Source organism: Scophthalmus maximus, chromosome 3, assembly GCF_022379125.1.
Source record: "Scophthalmus maximus strain ysfricsl-2021 chromosome 3, ASM2237912v1, whole genome shotgun sequence".
In the NCBI taxonomy this organism is placed as follows: Eukaryota; Metazoa; Chordata; class Actinopteri; order Pleuronectiformes; family Scophthalmidae; genus Scophthalmus; species Scophthalmus maximus.
Window position 1 is genome coordinate 15,922,835 of NC_061517.1, and position 17,649 is coordinate 15,940,483.

General features: G+C 41.5%; 1 protein-coding gene across 1 annotated transcript in view; it reads right to left on the minus strand.

The window, feature by feature from the left end:
- The window catches only part of LOC118316547 (probable G-protein coupled receptor 153), a 31,547-nt gene that overhangs the window by 3,339 nt on the left and 10,559 nt on the right, over positions 1-17,649 (minus strand). Inside the window, exons 2-5 of the mRNA XM_035644460.2 lie at positions 13,035-13,663; positions 9,324-9,753; positions 4,634-4,823; positions 1,749-1,933 (exon numbers count right to left, since the gene is read on the minus strand). Of these exons, the coding sequence (XP_035500353.1) occupies positions 1,749-1,933; positions 4,634-4,823; positions 9,324-9,753; positions 13,035-13,408 (1,179 nt within the window). The 5' untranslated portion in view covers positions 13,409-13,663. The remainder of the gene's footprint in view (positions 1-1,748; positions 1,934-4,633; positions 4,824-9,323; positions 9,754-13,034; positions 13,664-17,649) is intronic.

Here is a 17,649-nt window from a genome sequence, read left to right on the forward strand (position 1 = left end):
TGATTCAGCTACAGTGTTTGTGGAAAATCCTACATGTAGGTTTGTCCAAGATGGTGGACAAGTGCAATTTTATTTTATTGTTTAACTCATCAGTGAGCCAGTGTTCACCTCCATTACTTAGAGATGAAACTGCAAAAGTTGATAGTTCCCTGAATGTTATACTCACATTCCATTCTGTTCTGACAACTATGCAAGAGAGAGAGGGTTTGTCAAGGTGATGTCAAGAGCCACAAGATTGATATCAGCCTGCCCCTCAGTGGTGGCTTTTAGTAGATGCAGAGAAATGAGACAGCAGATGATACAGTAGCATCGAGTGGGAGGACTGAACAGCAGAGGGCAGCACAAGCACTATAATGAACAACGATGCAGGACAGACTTGGCAATGAAGAAAGAGGAAGAGAGAGAGAGAGACACTGACAACAAGCCAATAAAGCCAAAAAGGCTTTATTCTACAATCAAGCCACTTGAGAAGTTTACTTCACAAATGGAGGTGCCGTTTGATAATGATTTGACGGGTTTTGTTGACCCCCCCCCCCCCCCCCCCCCCCCCCTCCCTCCAGCAGCAACAGAAATAACCTGACTGAATCACTGTTCGGCCAGTCGTCAAAAAAAGCACCTCATTTGTTTCACAACTACACATGTGACACAAGGAATGACAGAGTTGAATAATGCTTTGCAATCAAATGACTCTAATGCCACGAGTAAAGATGAATCTGACACAGAACGATGTATGGAGTGATGGTTTGACACAATGGCAGCTACTGTATACATCTCTGTTTCAAGACTTCTTGTAAATAATGTGGAATATAAGGCATTGATATTGGAAATGTCCTTTATAATGTTGGAAATCTGGGGTGTTATGCCAATTTAGACATTACCCTTTTGTATTCAATATGCAAATTATTTGAGTAAATTTAATTCCTCGGGCTGCAGCCTGTGCAAAGAAACCTGAAGCCCTTGCTAAGTTGTTTATGACAAAGATGACACAGTGTAAAGATGCTTTGTTAAGGTTGATAGTGTGCTGGTTGTCAGTTGTCCCTAGAGTTACATATAATTGTCACAGTCTTCCAGGCCAAGTGTATTTAATCACCACTACTACTTTAATCAGAATTTTTCATTAAATGTTGATTCAATGTCTCATTCTGGGCCAGATTCCGGAGCTTATTAAGGTAAATCAGTTTTGAAATCGAAGCAGAAAATAGTTGTATTGTCCTAGAAGGCTGCGTGTTGGAACAAGCTCTGGTGTTAATGCAGGCTGAGAATGAACATTTCACAGCTCTGCATCTGACTGGGATGGATGCTGGGTCCAATGGACACAATGCTTATGGGTGGAACATGAGCAGATGTTTGTAGTGCTTTCCTGAAACCTTGAGGGATTTCCTGAAATGTAGAAGGTAAGTCAGTTACTAAACTCTTACCCTCTTATGAAATAAAAATGTACTCAGTTGCATGTAGGTCCATGGCTGGAACACAACTAGTAGACAAATGAAGCACATCTAATATGTTGATGGGACTGCCGATGGTCATATTTACCAAACATTAGTCAGCTAGAGTGTATTTTTTTTTGATTCACGTAAAATGGGACAAAAAAATCAATGGCATATCTGGAAGAGGTAGCATCACAAAATGCAAGATACTGTAATGGCCCACAAGGCCATTTCACCATGCACATTAGCAATGAAGTATCATTTAAAAATAGTTCAATTGATCAGGCTAAAGAAATGAAGGAAATCAATAAAAAAATATACCTGCAAATACTGCATTTTATCTTCCTGATGTTCCCTCAATGGATAACCTTGCAGAACCCCCCTTTCTAAGGTTGAGAACTCATACTTGGCATTACGGTCTACCGTCACGATTTCAGGCGCCGAGCTATAGTCATATGGTCTGTCATATATTAAGTCGACATGAATTCCTCCATCTTGGCTGTTTTCTGCAAAGTGCAGAAAAGCACGGGCGTCAGGATTAGAGAGCAACGGACTCAATACACAAGACAGACAGACAGACAGACGAATAGATAAGAAAGACAAGTTCAATTGTTCTCTGATTTGTTGAATTTTCTTACGAGCCTCCTCAGAAAAATGAGATTTAGATATTTAAAAAAACTTTTAAAAAAGACCAATCATTTAATTGAAAGGGGATGAAAAGGCCACAGACTGGGTCTGGAATCAGAAACCATGCCAAATAGTTAAATAAGGAGCAAAACAAAAGGGGTACAGGGCTTCGATTCTGAACAACAAAATCATACAAACAATGTGTAGTGGTCTTTGTGTAAAAATACCCATCAACTTTATTTTAATACTGCAGTCATGTTCATTTTGGATCAGTTGGAGATGGGTGTAAAATGCTGATCTTGGGGGAAATGTTGGCCAAAAGATGGAAGATGAAAGTGGCTATTTGCACAGGCAGCTTGGCATGCAAGTCAGTAGCTTTGGGAAAACAGGAAACAATCCTTATACATACAACTGTGATGAGTTATACATGGCAAGCCCTCTGGAAAAAAAAAAAAGCAGAGAACTGGCAGTGTTAATTTTCACACAATATTTGGACTGTGTCGTTTAACGGCTCCTGCTGGACGACGAGCAGTAATTGGGGGAGGGTGTCAAGAGGGGAGAGGATCAGAAGGTTTGGAAGGTTAGAAACAGGAGAGAAGGGGATCAGATCAGGTCCAGTTTAAACAGTGCCAATAGAAAGAAAGACAGGTGTTCCATTCGATGAGTGTTTCTAGGGTTATAATGTGACCTAATTTTGGGGCGGAATTTTGTCTGTGATTCCTTGTGAAATGTTTAATTTCCAGTCCCTTTGAAAGACGTTTATGTTTCTTCGATGAGGTCTTGGACAACTTTCTAAAAAACAAACAAAATAAAATAATACAATAATTGTGTAGGTGTACTCACACACACACACATATATATATAAATATATATTATTTATTTATTTATATTTCTGTACTGTTTCCAGAGAGAACCTGGCTTCATCCCTTTGTGACTTGAGGGAAATATGACCATCACAATGACATGAAAATGCTTTCCAGCTTTAGTACATTTGTTCCATTTCTACTTTGTGTCCTGACAAATAAATGGGAAATCGTTTATGTTATCATCCTCCCTTGCCAGGTTATTCTAGAGGAAGATCGCCCAGTTTAAATGCACTGGAGTGAAAAAAGAAGAGAAAAACAAGTGCCACAAGTTAAATGTGTCCTGCGATATTTCTTCTATCAATCTCTTAGCGTTGTAAAGCAAAGTACACACCACATACAAAAACACAGAAAAACATATTTCAGGGGAGAAAATTCAATTACAAAGACACTTGTCAAGCAGCTAAAATAAAAGAAGCTCCTAATCACTCATTAATAATTTAAACAAATGTTAAAGATATTAATTATATCCTCCATAATTATTATGTTGTCATGATATATTCTTTTGAGCACTGGTCTAAAGATAGTCCAGGGTAGAAAGGTGTCCATATTACATCCAAAAATAAATAAATGCATTGAGTTTATTACTCTACTTCATTTCAAAGATAAATTTGACATTTTAAGTTTTCAAATTCCAATATTTTGCAATGTAGCAGATTTGTAGTATTTTTCTATTACAACAACATATTATGTTTTAATCCTATTTCATACCTTTAAGCCAGTGTGTACACGCCAAAATCAGACTAACACAGTGTAAAATGAACCCATACCAATAATGACGCAGCATCACTATTTCTGATCTGATTTTTGATCTAACACTGGAACACTAAGCAAAGAGATCACAGAGGATGAGGAGCTGCAGTAATTGTAGACGCTCCAGAGTTGAGGAGCAAATTTAACTCTTGATCATGAGCTAGCAATCAGGAGGAATGTTCAGATCTTATATGGACATACTTACATGTGATTGTTGGCAACAGATGATAACGACAGCTTGTAATTACTGAGTCAACTGTCACAAGACAAGCTTGTCACTGATGATACTTTACCAAATAAGAAACTATCATTTGGTGGCTAGTAACAATGACTTAGTGTCTAAGCGTCCATAGAAACTCCCTAAATCCACATCTCAGTTGTCTAGTTGTCCATGTTCCTAAAGTTGCATCCTGTGATTTGATACAATTAGTTTTCTTCAGACTCTCTGAGAAAAGCTCATTTACAGTAATGCGCCTTTTCTCTACAACATGCTGAAATGTTTGCTCTTCTTGTCACAAATCTACGATGTTAACAAAGTAGAATTGTTGTTTGTTTTTTAGCTTGATACTAACCTCTGTTCTCTTCCTGCAATATTGCTACCCTCAGTTTCCCCAGTACAACTGCTCCCTGGGCTAAGAGACCAAACTGTTCAGGATAATACATCACATTTGTCACTGTAATTCCTATGGCCAAAGACAGTCCAGAAGACTTCATAACATCATTTTTCAGTTTCCAAACCCTAACTTCAGACAGTGGAACACATTCACATGAATTGAATTTTGCCAATTTACTTTGCGTTTGTCCTCACAGAGCATTCAACGGGACAAACTCAACCCTTACTGCTCTTAATCCTCCACACTGAGCTGTCTTAGGAAATAGGAATCATTGACATCATTAGGTGAGGAGGAGGAGGAGGGGAATAAAAGGGGTGGGGCGGGAGGAAGACTCCTGACAGTTGCTTACCCTCGTCCACGTCGTCGTTGGACATGATGGCGACGCACTTTTCCCACACCATGCGGATGTCCGCTCGATAGCGGTCACAAGCCCAGATGAACATGGGCAGCAGGATGGACTGGGCGATGGAGCACCACAGCACACACAGCACCATCCAGTTGTAGGAGCGCTCGAACTTCAGACTGGCAAAGCTCACCACCTGCACAGTGACAGGAACACGGTCAAAACAAAACAAAAAAAACATAATCAGACTTTATACTCTTTGGTGAGGACTAGGTCTGATTACTTTACCAAATACATGTGAGAATCTGCTCTGGGAGATTCAGCAAAGTGAGGTGAGATAAAAAAATATATATATATTATTATAACAATAATTATCAAATAACAGGCCAGTAAACAAGAAGAAACCAGGATCGCATTTACTGTGAATCATGCTTAACACACTGAATAAATTCCTGCAAGTAGAGAACTGCAGAAATTGCTTTTCAGGCTTCTTCTTTTTTTTTTTTTTAGATATCGATAATAAATAAAACAGATCAGGTCATTTTAATAATGACTGTAAATAACCTGTTGTATGCTTTCGGGGAAGGGTATTAACAGATTATACTAAATCAGGATTACATGATCAGATTACAAAAATATGTGGCTAAACTCAGCCCAGATTACATTTGGAAAAAAAACTTAAGAAGGCATCAATGAATAGGTTAAACAAGTGTATTGTCTTCTAATCAAACCAAATACATTTGAGCCACTGAGGAGGGCGAACGGGCAGAACTTGTTTGGATGCCAGTGTCCAATGCGCTGTATATCTTCTGAGCACAGTGAGCCACTTATTTACAGTCTGTATATTTCACTTTCACCATCACTGTCGAAAACCACGAGCATCATCTCTCAGATTCAGTCCTACATGTCGGTCGAAGTGACTGGCGAACTCTGGCATGAAGCAATTCTGCAAACAGCAAACGTACTGCTGCTTCATTCAGCATGCACAGGACAAATACAAGAGCCATTTGCTGCCACGGTCATCGATTGAACTAGTGCTGAAACTAATCATTATTTTCTTTATCAGTTTATGTTTATCATTTTCGCGGTAGTTTAGAGACAGATAGTACAAAACTAGAATTACCACTGCGGCGGTGTGCCTCCACTCACCCAATGCATTGTCAGTCCACACAATATTTTTCCAGACTCATAACATCCACTTGTTATCTTGACCATAGCAGAGAGTAAAGCATCAAATCCAAACATTTGACAAGACTCAAACAAATAAACAGAGCCACTGAACTGTTTCTTGGTTTTGGGAAAGGTGACCTCCGTTTGGGCCTGACCCCTTTTTTACAAGCGTTAGAGCTAAAATGAGTAATTTCCCTCAGTGAGGCAACTGAGTGCGATGACAGCTCATTAAAGTTCACATGCTCTGTGTCTAATCCTCATTTCGAATGCATATGGCGACTACACACCGGTCAGATTGACTGTATTAAACTCATTGTGTTCAGCTCATACCTTGAACCCGAGCACCAACCACACACTGCGAGACTCGATCGAGTTGTGAAGTCTCACAGTGATATTGATCCTGTTCATTTACCAAAGAAGACATGGTAGAAAAACACAGGTTTTCTTTCTATCAAAACACATGACCTGCTGATTTTCTTTTCCAAGAAATCACACCCCATCTCCCAAAAATCAAACATAGGCCAGCTACTGCCATGGGAAGACATCTCCTACAGCTTCTTATTTCATACAAAAAGCTAGAGGAGATTTCAAATAGTATATCAACTTACTGGACAGTTTTTGGCTGCTTGCTCATATAAATAACTGTATGTTTGCTTTCCAACACTGGTGATTCAGATCTGTATGTATATCTAAATCCTCAGTATTTCTCAGTATAATGCCACACAAAAAAAAAACACGTTCATTTGTATGTCTGTTACAGATTCCCATGCATTTAAATAGCTCATTACATCAGGTCATAAAGATGGCTACCAGACTCTTTATTGTTTCTGTCACCGCAGTGGAAATATGATCTCTCTTTAGTACTACGCCGCCCTCTCTTTTATGCACACTCATACAGAAACGCGATAGGGTGTCATTGTAAAAATACATGAACTCTTTGACCAACTTCCGGCTAATGAAGCAACCGGAATGCTGCTTCACATCAGATCCTGAACTCAAACATGTAGGTGTAGAGGCCTGATGCTGTTTAAACCACAAGCATGACACGCGCGCACACACACGCACGCACGCACGCACACGCCCACACACGCTTTATGCAAAGTAAAGGGGGCATTTCCACCATTCATGTTTCATTTTACACTGCAATTCACAAATTCATATAAATAATTTCCCAGTGCTTTGATTGTTTGCGAACCCCAAACAGCGGCTGTGGTGCCTCAAGACCAGAGCTCATCGGTGCTGAATAATTACTCCAACCCAGCAAATATTTAATAATGGAGTTCATTCAATCCCTTGTCCTTTATTCACATTCATTTTTGATGCGCTCCCCAATACATCCCCCCGATATCTCATACAAGACAATACTTGTTCTTTGTCGTAGGGGCAATAAGAGCTACATTAATTTGTATTGAGCATGATGAGACTGGTAACATAAAGAAACAGAGGTGGCTGGCAGCTGCAAAAACATGCAAAGAGAAATTCCTTTGTCAGCTTAATAAAAGAGAAATTTGTTGTCTGAGGGAGGAAGTTCTGTGGTAACTCAGCTCTTGTTGGGCAGAGATGATCCAACAGCATGACTTATAGGTCTAATTTCAGATAACTTCTAAACTTTTTATGTTGTGTCCTCAAGGGAAAGTCTTCTTGGACAGAATTCAAACATATGGTAAGGGGGATAAAAATGATTAGTCTAGCTCGAGGCAACATGAAATAATGAGAATTAGGATGATACTGTTTATGATCTGGACATTACTGGCACTTTTGCAGGAGAGACTACAACAAATATTATAAAACATTTTTTACATCTTCACAGCAAAACAGTAAGATATTTGATTATGACTCAGGCAGATATTAGCACTGAATAAGAATATTTTTTAAATGATAATGCTCTTCCGTGTTTCTTTGACGCAGTATAACGCTAATGCACAAAGTTATTATCACTTAAAATATGTCCTTCTTAGTTATTTATCAAGTCTTTCCGGAAATTCAGCAAACACTAACAAACATGTAATTAAGGACAGTAAAGCTTATTCTCCTAGTTTTGTGCCAAAGAAGCTTTCCAATGTCAGTATTAAAGTCTTGTGTGAAGGAGTGAAGAACCGAGGCCATGTATTACATATGAACTGATTCTTAGGCACTATGATAACAAACACTCAGTAGTCAGAGGGCATTTAACAAAACCAGTAAAAACTTTAAGATTTCAGGCTGTAACCCCACGGCTTTAGCATCGGCAGAGACTACATTACTTATCATAAAAAAACAAACTGATCAGCTCGTGAGATGACAGGGTGGCTGATTTAGCCGCTTCACAAACATTAAGCCCGAGGCTTTCCACCGGCTGTCGAGTCTGCAAAGAAAACCGATGAACTGACTTGTTAAAAAATGAATGAGAACCTGAGGGTGGAATTTGAAAACCAACTGGTGATTAGTGTCCCCAGGAAGTCGAGGGGGAGTTAAGTGTTTAATACTGTATTTAAAGTCTGGACATCCCTACACAAGGAACTTGAATGTAGACTTATTAACATTGCTGTTTTTATTCTTATCCTTTTGAAGACAGCACCTTGGACACACACACACACACACACACACACACTACCCCACACACACACACACACACACACACACACACACACACACACACACACACACACACACACACACACACACACACACACACACACACACACACACACACACACACACACACACACACACACACACACACACACACACACACACACACACACACACACACACACACACACACACACACATAAAGACACTCCTACTGATACTCATACCATCCATACTCATTCAGTCTGACCTACTTACAGCTCCACATGAGCAGAAACATTTAAGTTTGTGTAAATACTAAAACAGTATGATGTGACTTTATGAGCTACACTTTATGGATACACTCCACCCACTGTTTTTTTTCACCTTCAATTTTTTAGCCCAGCCCTGCTCCAGTCTCTCTCTCTCTCTCTCTCTCTCTCTCTCTCTCTCTCTCTCTCTCTCTCTCTCTCTCTCTCTCTCTCTCTCTCTCTCTCTCTCTCTCTCTCTCTCTCTCTCTCTCTCTCTCTCTCTCTCTCTCTCTCTGCAAAGAGTCAGAGTGACAAGGAGGTCACAAACATGGCCGCCGACAATCTGGCTCATGTGAAAATACTGTACACACTTACTTGTATGTATAGTACAAAGTACTTAATTACTTAAACTCATAACTGACTCACGTCACAATTGTTGTCTACATTAGGGAAATACTGCTGCTACTTTGGAGGCAGGTTTAAACATTGTTTGATTCAAACGGGAAGTAAAGTCTTTGAGATTCAAGAAATGCCCTGACACCAAGAGGAAGTGCTGTTAAACAACCTTCTTGGTTTTGGAAACCAATTGATTGCGTGGTAACACAGTCTGTGTAACACAGTTTACACAGTCAACCACAACTGATCCAGAAGTCCAACGTCTGTACATAACTATTGGTTTTTGGACCAACCCTATCAGTGTCTGCATGTTCAGGCAGTGAACTCACCAGTATGGGGAAGCCAGTCAGGAAGTCGTAGATGAAGACGATGCCGCTGATCAGGTAGGTGATCTGCAGCGACGTCTTGAGAGGCTCCGATCCATCGATGGATGATCTGCGCTTCCCCTGGGCATCCTCCACGACTATGGTGGGGACGTTGAATTTGTTCTTGTCTGCGTTGTGGCCCGCCTGACTGGAAAAGGTCTGGAAGAGAGCAATGCCAATGCAGATCACACCCATGGCCACGCTGCCCCCGATCAGCAGCAGGAAGCACACGCCAAAGCCCAGTCCAATCTCCGTCACAATGAATCTGCAGTCGGAGGTGTAGAAGCGTTTGACGGTGTCATGCCAGCCCACTGCTGGAAGCGTGGACAGGATGAAGGAGACCATCCAGATGCCCATAACTGTGTGCACCGCCTGCTTCCTTGTGTTACTCAACCTGGAAGCAAAACGATAGATTTTAGCTTTCAAGTGCAATTGGCTCTAGCCTTCTTTCTTCTGTGCACATCCTGTGAGAGTCTTAAACCTGTCGGTCGTGATTTAATAAAAAACTCTAAACATTACTTCTGCTAAGACTTTGAACACAAACTCTGCAGCTACTTGGGTCACTAATCCTAAAAGTGCATGCTGAAATGTTTAAAAAGCTTTGAACAAAATGAGTTTGTAACAAGTAGAACCTCATGTTGAGAAAAGATATGAAATTAGATATTAGTAAAATGTGGGCTCCTTAAAGTCACTATAGTACAAGTCACATCACTCGCCACTCACTCGGAGAAGAGAGACTGTGCAGAAATATTTCGGCAGAAAGAACAAATCATAAAACTACACCAAACCTAAGCTATGGCAAATGACTATTCATGCTACAAAACATCAGTTCTGCACCTGGAATGTATACGTTTGGGGGGTGGGGGGAAGCCCCACCCCACACAGTCATGACTTTGATAAACTAGAGTTAAATGGAGGGAAATCAATGCTTTTCTGATGGCAAAAGATTGCTTTTCACATTCCTCGGTCTATTTGTCATCCAGGTCTATTTCAGTTCGAAGGGATTTCTATTTCCTCTCCTCTCCTCTCCTCGTAATTGTTACAGTCAAGCAATTTGCTGAACGTGTCTGTGTCCTCTGGTGCTGTGGAACTTTTCAAGGTTTGCAACAGCCCGGCTACATCTGAAAATACGCCAGGCGGTGGCTGGTGCTCTCATTTCCAAAACTTGAGGAAAGAAGGTGCTCTCCTGCCACAACGTTTGCACCTTAAGCAGCTGTGGACTGTTCAAAATGACATAAATAAGCAACTGCTTTGTTGCTTATCAAATACAAAGATACAGTGTATAACGTTACTTCTTAATCCCTATTTAGTCACTTCAGGCCAGCATCTCTAAATCAGCCTCCATTCAAATTGGAAATAATATCAAGGGGCATGTACAGTAGACAGCTACATCTTACATAAATGTACTCCTCCTGTTTCATTTGTGTTTGTGAAGGAACAGAGTAAAGTCCCTGCTCAGTGTCTGGGAGCAGTTTTGGCAGGAAACCCAATCTGTCTCCCTCTGGAGAACCAGAGCATGTTGCCTATCTTCGTCTTCCTCTCATTACGATCCTCTGGAGGAGCACTGGCCAGATACAAATCAAATCACAAATATAGTTAAAAATATATGGAACTAGTAATGCATCAGCTTATATGCACTGACACAATATGAGTGGCACAGAGCGGGCAGCGGCAGCCTTTCTCTCTTTGCACTATGGCTTTGTGCAAAGACAAGTGGGTCTTGTTGTCACTGTGAGTAATAACGCTAGCCCTTCCTGAGTGTGCCTGGGGTACATATGATGTGGGGGTTACATCACCGGGCTGCTTGAATCTATTACCACAGAACGAGGGAAAATGCTCCTACGAGATAGCGATCGCGGGGTGACGAGAACAGCTGCCGAAGTACAAGGTAGGAATTCATAATCAGGCCTTCAGCGTGACTTAATGTCAGAGAGAAGGCAGCCATGCAAGCTCAGCAAGGCAGACGTGGAGCAATTTAAATGATGAACAGCAATTACACAGCGTATCACCTGAGCCATCACTACGCAATAAGGATGTTAGGAGGGACTTGAAAACAAGCAGACGAGCTGCTGAGAGGTAATGTCAGTGTTTCCAGACAGGAGATGAGACAATATACTTCTGATGAGTGAGAGAGCAGGCGAGGGAGATAAAAGCGTTTGTGTGAAGCCCCATATCTCTGTGTGGGCATTAACCAACAGCGACAGCTGCACAAGCAATATAGATAGCAAGATTGAGCATAGATTTAAAAGGAAGTTTGCATATCTTGTTTGAACGCGCGCTTATCTGCGTGGAGCTGTGAAATTGGCCGAGCCGAGCTGAGCATCTGCAGGCCTGATGCCACAGGAAGTACAATCACGCCCTGTTTTTTCAGCAGGGAGGGAAGAGAACTGCAACAGAAAACTGACTCTCCCAACATGTACCACAGCACAAGTCTCTGCAGCATTTCAATAACCCGCACAGTAGATATGAATACTGATTTCACACTTCAAACGACAGTTACGTGGCGGAGATGTTTGGAGGATGCACAACTTGCATATTGATCATTTTACCCGACCAATGATGATTGTCGTGTAGCACTGTAGATCAAAGCCAAAAGACAAGAAATCTCTGGTTTTGAAATGAAAATTAGTGTTAAAATGTGGAAATCAAAGCTAAGAGATTTTTGTTTTCTGCTTCATGATACTGACGTAAGATAAATGGCAACACAATAGTTTTACTTTGTCACTAGCAGCAGTAGCCAAAAGCATTGACTCTTAATGGGATAAAAAATAATGACTGCTGTTTAATAATCATCAGCACAGGTCACGTTAAAGCAGCTCACGCATCCCTGAGCACAGACAGAAATAGAATGAAGGTCTTGTTGTGCAGGAGGCAGCGACGTCGCACAGAACATGTGATTGCGTGTGAACAGATGTCTTGCAGGTCTAGCAAGACCAAAATGGTGTTACTGCAGCAGGGAGAGGCTCAGTCTAGAGTTTACACTATTTGGTGTTACCCCAAATAACTGCAACCAGCAGGAGAGACTTTACCTGCTGCAGAGCAGCCCTCTCAAAAACTGACGTGAACAGGCCAACAAGTGGTCCGATCCCATCTGAGGAATCTGCTCAGAAATGCAGGGAGAGGCCTACAAATTGCATCTTGCCAGAATTATATATTTCTAGGTGTCTTTGGCAGATGTTTATGGAGAGCTTTGCATTTTCAGTACATCAGTGTATCTACAGTATGTTGTGTAAAACCCACTGATGTTGATATACAGTACTTACATATTGTATTTACAGAATATACAGAGTTGAAATGTGTGCGATGGAAAGTGCAGACATGTCCCAAAGTTTTAGTTCCAGTTGAATATCTCTTTTTCTCACCTTCCTCTACTGCTAACGAGTCATGGAGATATTCTACAGAACATCCTCAACAGTTTTCAAGATGACTATGATTAAACAAGACATTGTTTATGGAAAGAAATGTTGCGATGATACATATCATATTTGAGTGATATCTAAACCCTGGAGAAATGAAGCCAAAATTACTGGTAAAATGCTTGGCTATAAATAAGAAGTAAGTTTGTGATTTTGCTGAAATGGCCCTGTATAATGTGTCACTTCTTAAATTAAGAGTGTAATCTGAATGAGCACAAATGGGACAGTATTGTAACAAGAGAATCAGAAACCATCTTACCTGTAGTTCACAGGCCAGCGCACCATCCACATGCGGTGATATGAGAGGGAGGTGACGGAGAAGCAGGTGACCAATGTCAGGGTGTAGAAGGTGGAGACAAACACCTTGCACAGACCCTCGTTCCACTCGTAGTTGGAGTGACGGCGCCGCAGCGTTATGACACAGTACATGGTGATGGGGATGGCCATGTTGAGGATGTGCGTGCCCGCCAGTGTGCAGATGAGGAACTCCAGCGGCTTCCACTTCTTCTGCTTGGCACTGACGCTGAGGATGCTCCAAGTGTTGGCCAGGATGGACACGCCCGAGCAGACCAGCCAAGCCAGCGTGTTGGCGTTGATGACGTCATCCTTCATGGTGGTTACCTCATCCACCATGTTGGAGCGGGGCAGGGCGGGCGCCTCGAGGAACTGTTGGCAAGAGCAGGTGCACACGAGGAGAAGGAGGAGGTGGTGATGGGCAGGAGGGGATGCAGGGCGTCGGGCAAAGCAGGCATCCTATCTGGGTGGGCGTGCACTCTCCATGGGTTGGACGCGGTGGGGAGAGAACGAAGCGGCGGAGTGACACAGTCGGACGGCGGCGGCGGCGGCGGAGGATGGCGGACCCGGGCCAGTTCCTTTATAAGCCAGAGGCTGGAGAGGGGGAGAGAGAAAAGAGGGACAAGAGTGATCAGAGACAGAGGGAGTGAGGAGGATATGAGGAAAATTGTATTAGTCAGTCCAATTCAAAATAATCCTTAATCATACGTAATCCCTCACCACAGTGGACTAATAGGGTTACATTAATCACAACAGTTTAACTGCTGCTTTTAATAATTGAAGCCATCCATTTCATGTGGTTAGAACAGAACAGTAACCAGTCAGCAGGGCTCGTTTTAAAAAACACTGCACATCACAGAAATTAGTCCAAACTGCTCTAATGGTGCAAGCAAGGAGCAATAGACCAGGGGAACAGGGGAACCGAGGGAATACATTGCTCATGATGCCCTGAAAAAATAAAGATAAAAAATGTTTTTCCCCAAATTCTACAGTGCAACCGAATAGGATCATCCTGAAATAAATATAATTTTGTAATTTTAAAGATCAAATGTGAATTAAATAATTAGTTAGATCAGTTAGAAATTCATTGGCAAGAATATTAACTGTTTAAGTCGTTCATCATGTTTACTGCTCCGCAAATGTGAAGATTTCCTGCATTTAATATCATTCTAAATTGAATGTCTTTGGCTTTAGGGTAGGCTGAAAATTTACAATCTATTGACTAATACAAAATCCTGTTGATAAATAATAACCGATATCCAGTTGCAAACCTACTTATGGTGTTATTTTTTTGCTGACTGTCACAGAAACGTTGATTTAAAGTGACAGAAATTTTGGGGCAGAACTTTGTTGTATTGACTAACAGAGCTTCACTTTATTTCTGTTTTTTTGTTGTTTTTTTTCCTCCACACAGTAGCCCACTTTACAAAAAGATCCACATAACAAAACAGGGCAATTTCTGTGATTCACAGTTCCAGGCAGAGAATCAACAGCAGAGGAGGATGACTTTGGTTCTTCCACTGTGGTGTGAAAACTGCTTGGCACAGCTGGAGCATGGTGTCACATCTATGTCCTGTCTTTTGGCTTGTCCAAACACTGTGGATGTGCCGTGGGCAAGACCCCTGAGAGGGGACACTGGAAATGACAAGAGCAGCGTCATCGTCGCCCCGCAGTCACTTCCCCTCCATCTCCATCCCTCTCTGAACATCTGTCAGCCAATCAGACTCAGGCCTGCTGATGCAGGAGGTTATGAAGCAGCAGTAGTTTGCTCCTCGGGACCTGTGTAACCATGTGATTCAGGAGATGGTTGGACGGATTATTTGTTTTTTGAAAAGCTGTATTTTCACACCAAAGCATCCAACTGTGGTGAGTATACTGATCGGCCAAGGGAGAGCAACGCCAGTTCGCCACCACGTAACACCTACGATGTCAAGTCCTGCTTCTGTTCCAAGCAGAACATTACATAGTTTGTTTTGAAACTGATCTATGACTGAAATGAAACTAAAATCTGACTCGTGTGTGCAAAGCTGAGAATAAAACGAACCGAGGGAAAATCTCAGTCTGAACTGACTCATGTAAACTACAACTCTATCACATCTATCTCAAGTTAAAGAGACTTTGAAACCAAAGGTTACCAACTGAAGCTCATCAGTCATGTGACTTTTGTTTACAAGCTGTAATATTGCAGTGTGAGTCAAGCAAATCCAAGAAGATTCCAAAAAAAAAGATAACAACAAAGCAAAATTTCTCTGGCACGTCACTACGCAGGTGATCAAAGAAAACGCAGTGACCAACCATAAAAAAACCCACATTAAAGCAGGCTGCGATATAAAAAGACTGACAGGCAGCTTTGATCCAGGAATCCTCAGGTGTCTGGGACAGACTGAGCCACAGTTAGACTGTTGACCGCGGAGAAAAGCCTCGGGTGAGTGAAAGAACACACGACACATCACAACAGTGTCCCACAGCTGGAGCCAAAACCCCACCAGAGTTCATCTGAAGTGGCACCTTTAAATGAATGTAGTAAATCTGTTTTGTTCATGAAATCAACAGAGGCAGATGCAGTAGTCAAAGCAGTATAAGCATACGCAAGTTAAGCAGAAGAAGGGTTTCTGGATGAGGCATCACGCCTGGGGGAAGTATGGTGATAGGTGTCGTGTTCAGAAGTATTTGTGTGACTCTCGGGCTGTCGGAGTTTCAGATCGAGAACTTTTCAGGTCCCGAACAGAGTAAACATCTCGCTCCCTCACGGCCTGTGGTGTGTGATTTGTTAAGTTATGCTTCCACCTCTCCGTCGAACCGTCCCACAGGTCCTCTCCATCTTACCCTCAGCGGTAATATGTTTTGCTGTGCCACTTGTATACACACTTTACTTTTAATGCGTGCCCTATACAACTGCGTCCCAAAAATGTCACAAAGCCACAGATCAGAATGGTTTACATAAAAGAGTTGGCACTTGATGCATGTGACAGGGGGATGATTCAGTGAAGAACAACCGAGCTCTGAAATAAACCCAAGCACTACACAGGCTTTTGCAGCAACACTCGGCTCACTGTTTTTTCTGTCCGGCCATCACTCTCATAAGTTCACTTGCGACCGCAGAGGGCAGTTTGTGAAAAAGTTCGGAAAACCTTCTCTATGTCACTCGTCCAGCTTAACACTTAATGGAGTGGAACCATGGTTAATGTTGTTACTTGCACAAGACCAATTTAAACCATCAATTCATTATTTTGTGGTTTTATTTCATCGAGATAAAAAACAGAATTGTATTTGGGAGGGTTGTAAAGGTGGCTGAGCACAAGTTTTTTATTCTAAATACCAATGCATTAACCAAAAGTTCACAAGCTTTGCAAAAGCTCCATGTAGATCACACTGTATCTTGTAAATCAGTCAATCAATACCTTTCCTGTTTATATTTTCGTTACATATAACGCTGAACTTCGGTTTTCGGTTCCTTGTGCCTGCCTGAAACAAACATTTCAGTCACAGCGAAGGAACTGGGCCTTTGGCTTTTTTTGAGTCATGGTAACAAACGAAACAAAACAAAAATCACATCTGTTATTCTTGAATTGCCCAAAGATCCTCGAATAATATTTCTTGCAGCAGAGAAGAGAAGATCATCTAACCAACAGTGTGCTCCATAATCAAGATAAGTCATCTTTCAAATTAGGCACAATTTAGCTAAACAGTTCTGCTTTCTATCCACCCAGCCGTGCCTGTGATTTACCAACACGAGGAAGAGAGCAGTGGAAAATAATCCAAGCCCTTCTGCTCGCCTTTCTGAGACCTGAGGCTCAATTTCAGCTTTCAATTAAACACAAGGCATTTCAATAAGGTCTAACAAGGTTATTCCAGGATGTTTATAGGCAACTGGAGTTTGTCTGCCTCTAGGATCTCTTCTCCTGGCATTGATTACATCCCCAAAAACGGATCTCTGCCCCTCAGATGAAATGGCTCAGATGTACAGGAGCTCTACGCCTTTGCCTCATTGATTGTTCGCAAATCTTTGTACAATTATGACTATGCAAAGTAGCCACATGCCTATCTACACAGGTGTTAACAAAGGAGAAATTCGGGCATACATCTTCAAAAATATACTGTGTTAAAAAAAGGCACCATATGTAAACAGGAGTTAAATAATGAAAGTTGAACTCGCTACTTGCCCATCCACCTGGACCTGCCATGCTAAATAAAGAACACACTACTTCCTACATTGGTCATTGTTTGCAGAATCATCCAATAAATCTTATTTCTTGGTTACTGGATTGAATTAAACATGGTCAGTGGATTAGATTACTATAAATTAGATTAAAGTTTACCTCAAAGAGTTTATTTGAATCTCCATTGATTTTTTTCTGCTCTTTCTGTTTGAGTGACACCGAAGCGCACACACACAGTAAAATGTGTGCAATTTGCTAACTTGTAACACTCATTAGCAACCCATCAAAACAAAAAGTCATCCTGCTCATACAATGAACTATGTCGTACGTGTTTAATGAGACCTAATCGACCGTTTCCCAAATTAGCTCCACTACAGGTGACAGGAGGGACGCCAGGGATGTTTTATTTAATTTACCAAC